General features: G+C 40.4%; 1 protein-coding gene across 5 annotated transcripts in view; it reads right to left on the bottom strand.

Annotated features, from left to right (window-relative positions):
• The window catches only part of KCNAB1 (potassium voltage-gated channel subfamily A regulatory beta subunit 1), a gene marked incomplete at both ends in the record, with an annotated part of 333,646 nt that overhangs the window by 27,283 nt on the left and 291,914 nt on the right, over positions 1-14,449 (bottom strand). For 3 of the 5 annotated variants that reach the window (XM_080696894.1, XM_080696895.1, XM_080696896.1), the window contains one exon: positions 11,331-11,417. The exons of the other annotated variants lie outside the window; for them this stretch is intronic. In XM_080696894.1, the coding sequence (XP_080553020.1) occupies positions 11,331-11,417 (87 nt within the window). The remainder of the gene's footprint in view (positions 1-11,330; positions 11,418-14,449) is intronic. 5 annotated transcript variants of the gene reach the window in all.

Here is a 14,449-nt window from a genome sequence, read left to right as displayed (position 1 = left end):
GACTTCCTTCTTCCCTTTTGGAGACTCTTCCCCACCCACACCCAGAGATGGCTGTTTTCCCTTGTTCTCTCCATTAGACTTTTCTTTTTTTGCTAAGGAAGGACTTAGCCATCTTTTTCACGGTAAAGCAGAGCTTCTATTACAGGATCCACTGCAGTGGCACAAAAGCAGCATCAGGCAGCTTTGCCTTTATGATAAGAATGCATTTAAACTTTCTGTTCTATACCATAATATAGCTGTAAAGCAATGATGATACTTTTTCTTTACAAGGCTTTGAGTAAGACTGGCATAGAAGGACAGTGTCTCATATGTACTCTGGCTGGTCCAGCTTCCCTCTCGCCTCCCATACCCCCTCTGTACACACAGCACACTTTCTTGTACTTTGGGGAAATACATCATCAGTGTAAAAAAAAAGAAAAAGAAAAAAAGACATTCTGCCCTGGCTGGTACCATACACTGAAAGGATGCAGCATTATTTCTGTGGAACTCCTGCGAGAGTGGGGGCTTGAATTTTAATCACAAAGAAATATTTGAAAAAAACCCAATTGAGGGACATTCTACAAACTTACTGGCCAATGGTCTCCTACAGTAGCGAAGTTATGAAAGATGAAGACAGACTGAGGAACTGATGCATCGTAATGAAGACTGGTCACATATGGTGACTAACTGCATAATTGAGACCAGAAAGGGTATTGTGGAGGAACATGAATAGGATCTGAGGCTCATTTCATACTGTATATATGATATTAGGAAGCCAATGATGACTTCCTAATTTTGATAATCATACAATGGTCATGGAAGATGTTACTATTTGGGTGAATCTGGGTAAGAAGTATTTAGGATTTGGGGGGGTATGATTTTTATTACTTTTTATGTCTGAAATGATATTATTGAGAGGCTTAAAATAGATAAAATATATACAATAGATAAAAATATTTAAAAGATGATAATAAATAGGCTAGTGATGTTCTCTTCCTATCCTGCAGTGGATTACCTAGCATAGCTTGCTTTGGCAGTCACTTCTGAGGGAAGGGAGTTGACTCCACATTAGGGTGCTTAGGTAGGAAGTGGTGGAGAGGGCACTGAGAGCCCGGTGAGAATCTAGTCCTGGACTCTGGGCTGGGGAAACTAGCACTGGTTGTACGTTTCTGAACCTCAAGGGCTGTGTCTGGACTTTGACAGTCAGCATCAGAGGCTACGGGGATGCCCATCTCCAGGCTCTCGCTTGCCATCGCAGAGGGGCTGCGGCACCGTGAGGGGCTTACAGAAATGAACCCTCTTGGGGTTGAGTCAGCGAGCCCTCAGAACATGGGGTTAAATCTTATCATAACTCCAGGATCTTCCAGGGAAGTGACAGTTCCCACAGAAGAAAGAACACTCGAGTCACAGACCGGTAGCCCAGAACACCAAGCAGCTCTGCTCTCACCTGGCAGCTGGGCTGAGCAGAAGCAGCCCTGTCTCCCACCTGCTTATTAACTAAAAACAACTGAACGGGAAAGAAGAAGTGAAAATTCCCTTTCTTCACAGACTTGTTTTGAGGAGGTGTGATAGGCTTCAAGCCCATGGTCACGTGGTTGCTGTTTGGTATCTTACTCAGGCTGGGATTGAACCTCTCTGTCTTCACTGTCAGATGAAGAGTCAAAAGAGGGGAGGAGAAGAAAAAAAAAAGCTATTCATTGAAAATAGCTAAACCACTTTGAATATTAGCATGTCCTTTCTCAGGATCTTCCCTTCTAATCAAGACTTTATGGAATGAGGTTGGGAATCTTTTTTTTTTTTTTTTTTTTTTTTGGTGGTGGTACTGGGGTTCCTGGAAACTCTTCTACCTCTGGGCTACACTCCCAGACCTATTTTTATACTTTTTAAAAATTGGAAACAGGGTCTCTTAAGCCAGTGTGGCTGGCTTTGAACCTGAGATCCTCCTGTCTCTGCCTCCCAAGCGCAGGGATTACAAGCGTGCGCCACCATTCTTGGCGGGAATCTTTTTTTTTTAATGCTAGAAAATACTTACCTTTTAATTATTATTATTATTATTATTATTATTATTATTATTATTATTATTATTTGGTGGATCATATTGAAAATGGCATACATTCAGACTGTGCTTGGTGTCCTCTCCCACCCTTCACCTTCCCTCCCCCCTCCCAACAATGAGTGTCCAGGTTGACCATGCTACCTTCATTCACACTGTTACACATATTTGAATGTAGCTCATCCACAAATCAACCTTAGCCTTCTCCTTCTCCTATCCTTCCATTCTAGCTTTGCTGAGGTTTCCCCTCCATTATCTGAAGTCCCTCTGGTATCCCCAATGCTCCCTAGTTGGGCATATTAGAGAAAATATATGTCCCTTCTCTTTCTGTGCTTGGCTGATCTCACTTAATATAATGTTCTCCAGGTCTTTCCATCTTCTTGCAAATGACATGATTTTGTTCTTCTTTATTGCTGAGTAGAATTCCATTGTGTGTATTTCCCATGATTTTGCAATCCATTCATCTGTCAATGGAGACCTGGGTTGGTTACATATTTTGACTATTGTGAATTGTTCTGCTATGAACACGGGCATGCATATATTACTGTAGTTCTCTGATTTCAACCCCTTTAGAAAGATAGCCAGATCCTATGGCAGATCAATTCAAGGTTGGGAACCTTTGATTTCCAATGAAAGCACAAAATGAAGCACCATAGGACTACACTGTGGCTTGCAGAATATAGTTCCTTTAAAGCCAGCTCTTTTGGTATTTTTGGCAGCCTTTGCAATCTTAACTTTTTTTTTTTTTGAGGTACTAGGGATTGAACCCAGGGGAATTCTACCTCCCAGCCCTATTTTTTATTCTGTATTTTGAAACAGGGTCTCACTGAGTTGGACCTCACTAAGTAGCTAAGGCTGTCCTCGAACCGTGATCCTTCTGTCTCAGCCTTCCAATTGCCGGGAATACACGCACACACCACCACTCCCAGCTGCAATCTTTTTTCAGTATGTACTTGTGGAGGTGATTTTTCCAAAGCTCCCATTCTTACATTGGAAAAAAAAAAATCCAAAGAAAGACATTATTTTGTTACCCAGGGCTCTGTTCCTAACACACGCAGATCAGAGTGGTCCACATCCAGAAGGTGGTGTGGCTCTATTAACTCCAGAAATGGCTCTCAACAGGCCTAACAGACTCTTTGAGTCTGAGTCAGGAACCTGAGCCATTGTGTCAACACAGCGTGGCAACTTCCATCATGGGACTTAGCTGTGTTACTTATGCCTTGCTGAGGAAGGTGAATTTTATATGCATGCGCATTATATGGGCTCTAGAAAAGGGCATCTATTGCTTTGCCCCAACTGTAAGGTAGGTGCATGTCTACAGTGTGAACTCATTCAGACAAGAGAAACTCACCTGGGTATATAGTCTGACTGGTGGCAAAGTCAGAATTGGAATCTATGTCCCGCTAATGCCCAGTCTACTCTTCAGAAATACTGAAGAGGAGGCTCTCAGTGTACGGAAACTTGGAGCTGAACCATCAACAGAAAGAACTTGAAGTGAATCAACCTCCCCCCTCCCATTGTTGATTCTTAGGATGAATGAAATGAGATTCTCTTTTTACAACATGACAGATTCTGCAAAAGATAAAGTATAAATAAACATTTTTGGTGAGTTCCTGGTTAAAAAGGAAATAAACTGCTTTAATAAAATTGGAACACAATTTTAATTCTTGGCCCTGAGCTTGGTAGAGTTTGGCTCACCTTCTTGGATATGAAAATCATATTCTCCAAATTAATTTCTTAAAAACTCAGCTGTCTCAGCCTTTCAAGTCAGGAGATTAAATTGATCTGATGGCCACCAGAGGCCCTAGGAGGAACCCAGCCAGAGTCATAAATGAGGTGCATCAAATGATTTTGATTTGATGTACTGATCCTCAGGGACAACTCTACCATCAAAGAGCCATCCCTCTTCACTTCTGCCTCTCTTAGGTATCACACAGTCAGGCTTCTGGAGAGCCATGTGGCACCTAGATGCTGCTGTCAATAAGAAATGGGATGTAAGGGTCCCATTTCTTGTCCTGAGGCTACTGAACAATGTCTGTCTTCCTCAGCATCACCTTGAAACATGTTGACCTAGACCAGCTATCAGAATCTTTGTAGCCGTTAGGAAACCTAGAGAGGTTTTAAAGTGGAAAAACTGAGGTTGTTTCTATTAAACTTTAGTATTCCATTCATTCAGTCTCTCAAACCCTTGTCCACGCATTCATCCAATCAACCACCTGTTCATTCAGTAAATACTTATGGAGCACCTACTGCATGCCTGGGATTCTGTGAGACTGGAAATCACATTTACAGAACTGTGTGGTCAAATTCAGGAGCTGCTAGTTATATATGTGCTGATCCAAATGACGGTGTGCACAATAGATTTCAATGATCTAGTATGAAAAGAGAATGTCAACCATCTCCTTAATAGTCTTATACTGACATGTTGAAAAAGTAGTTTTTGAAATATAGAGTTAAGTAAAATAAACATAGTTAATCTCATTGACTTCTTTTTATTTTTTAAAATGTGGCTAATGCAAAATTTAAATGGCCTAGGTGTCATGTATTGTATTCTCTTGGGCAATGCTTTTGTACTTGCAGAAGATCTCTTCCTGTGATTATATTACTAATTAGATATAATACTCATTAAATATTACGATTATTTTTGGGGACAGGTTGAGGGCATCTTTCAGGGAAGATAACGAAAAAACAAAGGCGGATGAGCTTATCTGTTGGGATTAAATGATATTTCTAGATTTTAGGTGATTAAATTTGTGTTCTGGCCGGGCATGGTGGCGCACGCTTGTAATCCCCGCGCTTGGGAGGCTGAGACAGGAGGATCACACAGGCTCGAAGCCAGCCTCAGCTACTTAGTGAGGCGTTCAGCAACTTAGTGAGACCCTGTTTCCAAAATAAAAAAGGTCTGGGAGTATAGCCCGGAGGTAGAAGGCCTCTGGGTTCCACCCCCAGTACCACCAAAAAAAAAAAAAAAAAATTTGTGTTCTGAAAATTTTACAGTGTTCTGTAGATAAAATATTAACAATGTGGGATGCTGCAATATTTTCTGCTTTCTGGCATTTCCTGAGTTACCATTAGATAACTAGACATCCCAGGCTCTTGAATATTCATAGATTTTTGTTTGTACATGGTAACACTAAAAAAAAAAAAAAGCTTATAAGAAGTAAATACTTACAGAATGGGTTGTCTGACCTCATATTTCTAACTTTGGTTTTTACCACTCTTTGTGTGTGTGTGTGTGTGTGTGTGTGTGTGTGTGTGTGTGTATGTGCTACTGGGGGTGGAACCCAGGGGCTTTTCTACCTTTCTGGGCTATACTCCCAGACGTATTTTATATTTTATTTGGAAACAGGGTCTCTCTAAGTTGCTGAGAGCCTCACTAAGTAGCTGAGGCTGGCTTCGAACCTGCGCGATCCTCCTGTCTCAGCCTCCCAAGTGCAGGGATTACAAGCGTGCGCCACCACGCCTGGCTCTTTACCACTCTTTTTGAAATTAAGACATTTGAGTCACTTTAGATCTATACTAGCCTGCAAGAAAATAATAAATAATTTGAACTATAATTAGTATGGGAATAATGCTTAATGACCCAGGAATTCTAAGAGCTTAACTAATTTTGTCAATAAACTTAAATAAAAAGTAAGAAGGCTCAGCCGGGCGTGATGGATGCTTGTAATCCCCGCGCTTGGGAGGCTGAGACAGGAGGATTACTCAGGTTTGAAGCCAGCCTCAGCTTCTTAGTGAGGCTCTCAGCAACTTAGTGAGACCCTGTTTCCAGATAAAATACAAATATAGGTCTGGGAGTGTAGCCCAAAGGTAAAAAGCCTCTGGTTCCATCCCTGGCACCACAAAAAAGAAGAAGAAAAAAAGTAAGAAGACTCAATTTTTAAGTATTTTAAAATAAAAAATTAATAAGAATTTAATTTAACCGAAAAACCCTATCACATTATCCAATCAACCAATTTTGAGAGCTGTATAAATAAACACGAGTCTTGCTCCTCTTTTTGCTGTATCTGCAAATGGCGTGCAGTTTGCGCCTCCTTTCCCAGTCGTGCTCAACCGCTTCCTCCCCAAAGCACGGAAATTAGCCTGGCATTTGGGAATGACAGAAACCAAACCCAGCGCCTCCTAGCATGGGTCCTTGGGCACACACATGCTCCATCCACCTCCAGCATGACGTCAGTTGCCCTGAACTTCCTTTGTCCCGTGATCTCAAGAGAAGATTGTGAAATACACATTGGGTCTTAGGAAAGTGAGAAGAGCCTGAGTTTCTCAGAGCACAAGACACTATCAGTAATTCTACTGGGAGGGATACGGCGTCATCAAAAAAAAGAAACAGGATGTGGGGCTGGTTTTTTTCTAGGATTGGAAAACATGCCATCGTTGCCAGATATCGTAGCAGAGACAGATGGCATGGCAGATGCTGTGAACGAAAAACGACTTACTACTAGGTGAGCTAGAAAAAAAATCAACAAGAAGGACAGAGGAAAGAGTACACAGGCTTGTCTCTGCTGTCAGGAACATCTCCCAGCGTCCTAAAATGTTGAGTCATGTTTGTTCAGTGGTTGAAGATTGCAAACGAAATATCCCAGCGCATTCGCCACTGACTGTATGTAGACTTTGTTGCTGTTCTCTTAATAGAATTGCTTTTTGTCATTGATTTTCTAGAGAAGAATGGGAGGCCATGACTAATTTGATATAGGATGCTGATATATTGGGGAGAAGATACTGCAGCTGAACGGGCTGCTGATTGATATAAGGAACTAGATGAAAGTCATCTTGGTTTAACTTAGGAATACTTCAAATTTAACCTTGCTTCCTAGTACACATCACATGAATGGGGATGGCATTTCAGTCACTTTTTTTTTTTTTTTTTTGGTGGTACTGGGGTTCCTGGAAGCCCTTCGACCTCCGGGCTACATTCCCAGACCTATTTTTATACTTTTTTAATTTTTGGAAACAGGGTCTCTTAAGCCAGTGGGGCTGGCTTCCAACCTGCGCGATCCTCCTGTCTCTGCCTCCCAAGCGCGGGGATTACAAGCGTGTACCACCACACCTGGCTTTCAATCACGTTTAAATGGAAGGTATTTAAAATATGTCTTGGATGTATGCAATGTGGACGTATACATTACTGTTGCTACTGGCATGAATCTAGTATCTCTCCCCAAGTTGTGAATTTTTCTATCCTGGGTAATCGTTGATGGGGATGGGCATGGGCTGCCGTGGGCTGGCTCTAGATTGAAAAGTGCTCAGGTCCTGTGTTTAAAATAAATGCCTCAGAAAAAATTGTATTTTAGATTGTATCGTGACTCCATGGAGTTGATGAGGAATGGCTAAAATCAATAAAAATGATCTACAAGTATTGAAGGTGTGTTGTTTTATATATGTAGGCATAATGCATAAAAATTAAACAATATGTGCTTGGCAATCACTATTGCATCACATTTATATTCAATAGGAATGGATGCAATAAACATTCAATAGGAATGGAGCCTAAAACAGCCAATGTGAGTTGTCAAAACAGAAATACGTGAATGATATTAAAGATTTCTCTGCCGTTGAGAGGGGAAAAAAGGTGCTGGACAGTATCTGATGATGGTTTCATTACTATATACAGAGAGGTTGAATAATAATTAAAGCTTTTACAGTAACATTGACTAACAAAGAGTTCCTGAAGAGTTTTCAAGGATAATTTTTATTTTATATAACATTTACCTTACGTACTGTTTTTGAAAATGTTAAGGAGGTCTATCTCCTAAAGTACACCTCATTGAAAATGTGCAACTATCATTTACATACGTACAATTTACAAAACTATTGCAAAAATGAGTCTTAACAACATAAAATCCAGAAGTAGCTAAGACACTATTCTGTTTCCCATCTTTTGAGGAGCAAACACACCTAAGTCCACCTGGCAATCACTAGATCTTTATTTCCTGTTTCTTTTTTCTATTTTCCAAATTAGCGTTTTCTTTCATTAGAGTAAAGCAAAAACAAAAACAAAAACAAGAAAAAAACCAACAACAACCAAATAGTAAAGAAAGTGTTTCAGAGACTAGCATCAAACTCCAGTGTGTCCATTGGGTTTACCTTGGAACAAGTAAGTGCAGTAAGTTTGTGGGTAACATTTTCTGGAAGCTGGGGAAACTCACATGGAAGCCATTTCAGTCTGAACGTGAGAACTGCCCATGGAACGTCCTTGCTAAGTCCTCTAAAGAGACCAAGCCTCAGAGGTTGGCCAGCCTGCTGAGGCAACTTCTCATTAGAGGGTGGTGGACAGCAGGCTCCTTCTAGTACAAACTGAGCCTGCCACAAATGCCATGTCCCTTGACTTTATCAACAAGTGGTGAATCTCCATTGCTTGATACCCTTCATTATGCTTCTGAATGTGGACAGTGACTCATTTTATTATTTATTATTATTTTTTTTGCAGCACTGGGGATGTAACCCAGGGGCATTCTATCTCCAAGATATAACCCCTATTTTTTTTTTTTTTTGTGTGTGTGTGTGTGGTACTAAGGATGGAACCCAGGGGCATTCTACCTCCAAGTTACACCCCAAGTCCCAATTTTTTATTCTTTATTTTGAAACAGGGTCTCACTGAGTTGCAAAGGGCCTCACTAAGTAGTAGCTGAAGCTGGCTTCGAACCACGATCCTCCTGTCTCAGCCTCCCAAATGTTGGGATTACAAGCGTGCGCCACAACGCCCGGCTTCCCTATTTTTTATTCCTTCCTTCCTCCCTTCCTTCCTTTCTTTGCAGTACTGGGGATGGAACCCAGGGACATTCTATCTCCGAGCTACACTCCCAGCCCTATTTTTTATTCTTTATTTCAAAACAGGGTCTCACTGAGTTGCAAAGAGCCTCACTAAGTAGCTGAGGCTGTCTATGAACTGTGATCATCCTGTCTCAGCTTCCCAAATGCTGGGATTACAAGCGTGTGCCACCATGCCCGGCTTATTCTTTATTTTGAAACAGGGTCTCACTAAGTTGTGGAGGGACCCAATAAGTAGCTGAGGTTGGCCACAAACCTGGGACCTTCCTGACTCAGCCTCCCAAGTACTCATTTTAAAATGGACTCCTATTTTGCTTTATGGAATTTTATGTAAGAAACTTGGAAAGGGTGAATTTTCTCTGATTACGGCAGTAGACAAGGCTGCAGTTACAAACTCTAAGCTCCTGTCTTTTTTTTTTTAATATCTCTTCTAATTAATTTTACCATATAATCAGTGTTTCTATAAGAGACACAATTATCTTCTCATGTATTTGCATAGTTTAAGACTTTTCTCCTTCTTACACACACACACACACACACACACACACACACACACTGCAAATTATGTTTCCTTTTTGAGATACTTCTACAATATATATCACAAAAATTTAAGGCAGGGGTAGGATGAGGAAAAAATTTAAAACTTTTTGCATGGTTTGCTACTCTGTACACACATATGACATGATTGCAAAGGACACCATTGCAAAGAAGGAACAAGAAACTAATCAGTAGGCACCGAAAATGTGAAGCAGCTTCTGTCTTTTACAGATCTCATGAATAGGCATTTTACTTGACACTTTTGCTGACTAGCTTAATTCACTGAAAAATTTCTGACATTTTATCTTTGCAGTAGACATATCTAAGCTAATAAAATGTTTATGATTTGCTATATCAAACATCTAATCCTTACTTAAACAAAGATAAACATTCTTATGTCATTTCCATGGAAAATTTCCAATACTGTTACTGTTGTATAGTAAATTCCCAATTTACCCAGAATCAAGGAAGCAGAAAACTCTAGGAGAAAATTACACACACAGGCACACACAAAGACACACACACATACACACACACACACACACACACACACACACCCCTCTGGAGTTAGAGAAGAGACAAATTCCAAAGTAAAGAGTTTCTATAACATTTTTTATGGTCAGAAAGGCAACCCAGAAAAATTCATGTGTACTTAGCTCATTTACAATTTTCTCTGAATTCTACAACCTATAGCGAAAAGAAATCTTCCCAGCACTTGATTTCTTTTAAGATCTTCAATTCTCTTTTTTCGTAATACTGGGGATTGAACCCAAGGGGTGCTTTTTACATCTGAGTTATACCCCTAGTTCTTTTTCATTTTGAATCAGGGTCCTGCTAAGTTGCTGAGGCAGGCCTTGAACCTGTGATCCTCCTGTCTCAGCTACTCAAGAACTGGGATTACAGGTGTGTGCCATTGCACCTGGCTCTGAATTGCCTTTCAAATGATCAAAGACAAAGTTACTTTCAGTGCAATTTTATGTGAATTACACTATTATAATTCTTTTAGAATTGATAATTCATGATATATTGTAAAATTCAAATAATCAAAACATTCATTTTTCCTCTTTTTCCTAAATATCTCCATTCTCAGTCCAGGTAAGTGATAATCCATATGATTTATTATAATATCAACTAATTGAAACATACTTTTAAATTATCCTCTCAAATCATCTTTCTCAATCATCCTAGGTTTGGTAACAAATGTACACTGGAGAACATCTGGCTTTAGGAATGTTCTGAAAACTTCCAGAAGGAAAAGCTTGAATTACGGTTTTCTAACAGTTGTAACAAAAAGGAGCTAGAATATCATAGTTCCTTGAGGATCAACACCCAAACTTAAATGAAGAGTTCTGTTTCTCTGGCTGAATAGTATTCCATTGTGTAGGAATATGCACACACAAAACCCAATTCAAAATGGAACGAAGACCTAAATATAAGATCTGAAAAGACAAAACTGGTAGAAGAAAACACTAGGGAAGCAGTGTATGACATTGGTCCAGGGAAGAATGTTTTTTATTGGAAAAATGGAATCTTATTTTGAGTGGTCGCATCTATCATGCCTAGGCTCATGGCACCACTTAGCATTGTTATTAAAGTTTAAAACTAATCAGACTTAGAGTCATCATAAGATAGGAAGTGCCTCAAAGGACTCACTTGAAGATAATGATCGTTGGGTTCCAAACTCCCCCTCCAATTAATTTTATTGTTTTAGTTGATGAAACCACAAAAGCAAAATGAACCTGGAAAAATGAGCCCTGTAGCCAGCAGAAGCCACAAACCTAACACTCTTGGCAGTTAAAGGAAAAAGAAGACCCAGTATGCATGGCATTGGCTTTCAGGTAAATACCGAGGCCAAAGGTATCGATCAGAAAGTTTCTTATTTTTCAGATTCAATCAGATTTGTCTGAATATATTTCATTCCTATGGAGCATAGAATAAGCCTTCAAGCTAGAACCAATCGTTGTGAAATCCTCTGTTAAATTTATTCACTCACCTTCCATGGGGGTGTTGCTGTCAGGACGGTTTGCAAAGACGACATCCACATACTCCAACTGCAGCCTCTGGAGGGAGCCCTTTAGTCCTGGGGGGGCAGGAGTTGGAATAAAACAGTAGAAAGTCCAAATATGAGTAATATTAGCAAGAACTAACCTTTGGTTCCCTTTAAGAATTTACTTACGCCAGGCATGGTGGCACACACTTATAATTGGGAGGCTGAGACAGGAAGATGGAAGGTTCACAGCCAGCCTCAGGTACCTAATGAAGCCCTCCAATTCAAAAAATAGGGCTGGAGATGTAACTAGGAGGTTAGAATGCCCTTCGTTTCAATCCCCAGTACCCCCAAAAATTACTTAAAAACAACAACAAAAACAGCAGCAGCAATAAAAACAACACTGGGTTAGTTTAAAAAAATACACCAAAAGGGGCAGAGCAAAATGGTAACATAAGACCCTTCAGTGATCACTTTTCTGCAGAAGCATGAATTTGAACAGTTATTCATGCATGAAATTACTTTCACAAGAGCTAAATAAACCAGGGGAGAGATAGATCACAGTACTTGTTTTTACCATAATAATAAGAAAAGATGCTGAAGGAGGCAGGAAGAAAAGAGTTATTGCATCATCTTCCCCTTGCCTCATGCAGGGAAGCAGGAAGGGGGAGGGGAAGGGAGGGGAGAGGAGGGGAGGGGAGGGGAGGGAGAGAGAGAGAGAGAGAGAGAGAGAGAGAGAGAGAGAGAGACTGACTTATTGTTTCATTTCAAAGCTGGGAAGGAATGGAGTGTAGGCCTTAAACTTGGAGTCCAGTACCAGGCACACCATGGTAAAACCCAATACCCAGCAGCACCTATCCCAGGCCAGTGCTCATGGACAGGGCCTCTGGATCTACCTACAACTTTAGTGAGATGGGCTTGGGTCCCAGCCTGCTCACTGCCACTGTGGCAGGAACTGGAAGTGTACTGTCCCCGAGGGTGTGAGCTCAGGGTGACTCAGCTCAGCATCAGCCTCATCCTGGAACTGCCTTTACCATTTCTCCCCCAACCTTAGGCAGCACAACTCAGAGAAATATTTTACCTGCTCATAAGGCATGGCAGGGGCATAAATGCAGGATTTTAACTTGGAACTTAGCACCAGGCCTGTGCTAAGTGAAACTCAACTGTAGGCAGAACTGTATAGACCCTGCCCCAGGCTAATGTTTTCAGCCAAGATAGAAACCTGCAGCCCCAGTGAGATGGACTTGTGTTCCAGTCTCCCCTCTGGCTGGATGCAATAGTGTTGGGTCCCTCTAGACCACACCAACAAGCAGGCCATACATAACATATGTACCTTGATACAATTTTCAGGTACAGCATATACAGGTAGAGCAACATTCTACCTCTATAGCACTGACCTTGTCAAGTTCAGAGCTCCAGGTATGACCCAGCATTTGGTATGTGGGGCTGGATCCTTCATGGTGATGCCCAGAATCAGTTTCTGACCACAGCCAGTGACTGTAGATGAGGTACTTGGGCCCACCCTGGCCCCAGAACTGGCTGTGATCAGGCACTGTAGGATTCTGCTCAGCACTAGACCTCACCATGGAGAATCCAGCCCTATGTACCACCATTCTGCTGGGGGTACAGGTTTCTTCGTGTGCTGTACATGATGGGCTGGGGAAGTACCTAAAGAGAGTAGCTTAACCCAGTCCCCCAGTCCATCGTGTACAGCACACCAACTGCTGGTTTGCAACAAACAGGCTAGGGGCACCTTCTATTGCTGAAATAGAGAAATACACCAACTGTGGACTAGTGATGAACCTGAGGTTAGGCCACCATCTAGTGTTGAAATAGTGGCAGTGACACAGGCTCAGAGAACATATACACAACCTATTTGGAATTTCTATAAACACAGGTACAAAAAAAAAAAAGCCAAATTAAAAATACTGGAATAAATGCCTAATTCTTCAATGCTAGGACATTGTCATGTACCAGTAAGCATCAAAACCGTTTAGAGAACCATAACACAAAAACTAAGGTGACAGAAACCAATCATATAGTGATGATGTATGTGATCTCTCAGAGAGAGAATTCAAATAGCTGTTTTAAGGAAATCAATGAATTTTAAGACAACACAGAGAAGTAATCCAGTAATTTATTTAAAAAATCTATCAGAGATATTGAAATAATTAAAATAAAAAACCTGGAGCTGAAAAGTATACAAACAAAATTAAAATGAGATAGAAGACATCAATAGCAGAATTGGTCAAATAGAAGAATCATTGTGCTCAAAGACAGGCTATTTGAAAAGACACAAAGAAAAAAAGAAAAAAGCATGAAAGTAATGAAGAAAGCTTATGGGAACTTTGGGACAGTATTAAAAGAACAAATTTCAGGCTATTTGGGTTCACGAAGGACTTGAGAATGCTTAGAGTGGAAGATTTGTTCAAAGAGATACTAGAACACTTGCTAAACACAAAGAAAGATACAATATCCAGGGAGGTTGTAAGTCATCAATCAGATTCAATTCAATCAAATTTACCCTGACATAATCAAGCTCTCAAAGGTTAAAAGATAAAGAGGATTCTGAAAGAAGCAAGAGAAAAGAAACAATGCATGAGTGTTCTAGTTAATCTGACAACAGACTTCTCAGGAGAAATCTTCTATGCCAGGAGGAAGTGGGATGATATATTCACAGTGCAAAAGGGGAAAAACTGCCAACCACGAATACTGTACCCAGCAAAGCAATCTTTCAGAAGCAAAGAGACATAAAGACATTGCAAGACAAACAAAAGCTAAAAGAATTAATCACCACCAGACCTATCTTACAAGAAATGCAAGAGTGTTCTTTAATATGAAAAAGACCCCAGTGAATGAGAGGAAAACATCACTGGTAAATTAACTATAGATACAAATTTAGAATACTCTAATATTATAAAATGGTATATAAAATATTTATATCTTCTGTATCAGAACTAAAATTCAAATAATTAAACTAATAACTATATTATATGTTAAGAAATTGGCAATATGTAATTCACAAACATATCAAAGTCAATCAGTAAGCCAAACATAAAGAGAAGGGAGGGGGAGGGAATGGGGTGGGTATTGGGAAAGGGCTAAATGAGTGATGTGTGCATGTA

This window comes from Muscardinus avellanarius, assembly GCF_963383645.1.
Source record: "Muscardinus avellanarius genome assembly, chromosome: 5".
In the NCBI taxonomy this organism is placed as follows: domain Eukaryota; kingdom Metazoa; phylum Chordata; class Mammalia; order Rodentia; family Gliridae; genus Muscardinus; species Muscardinus avellanarius.
This window is presented reverse-complemented; position numbering and strand designations above follow the sequence as displayed.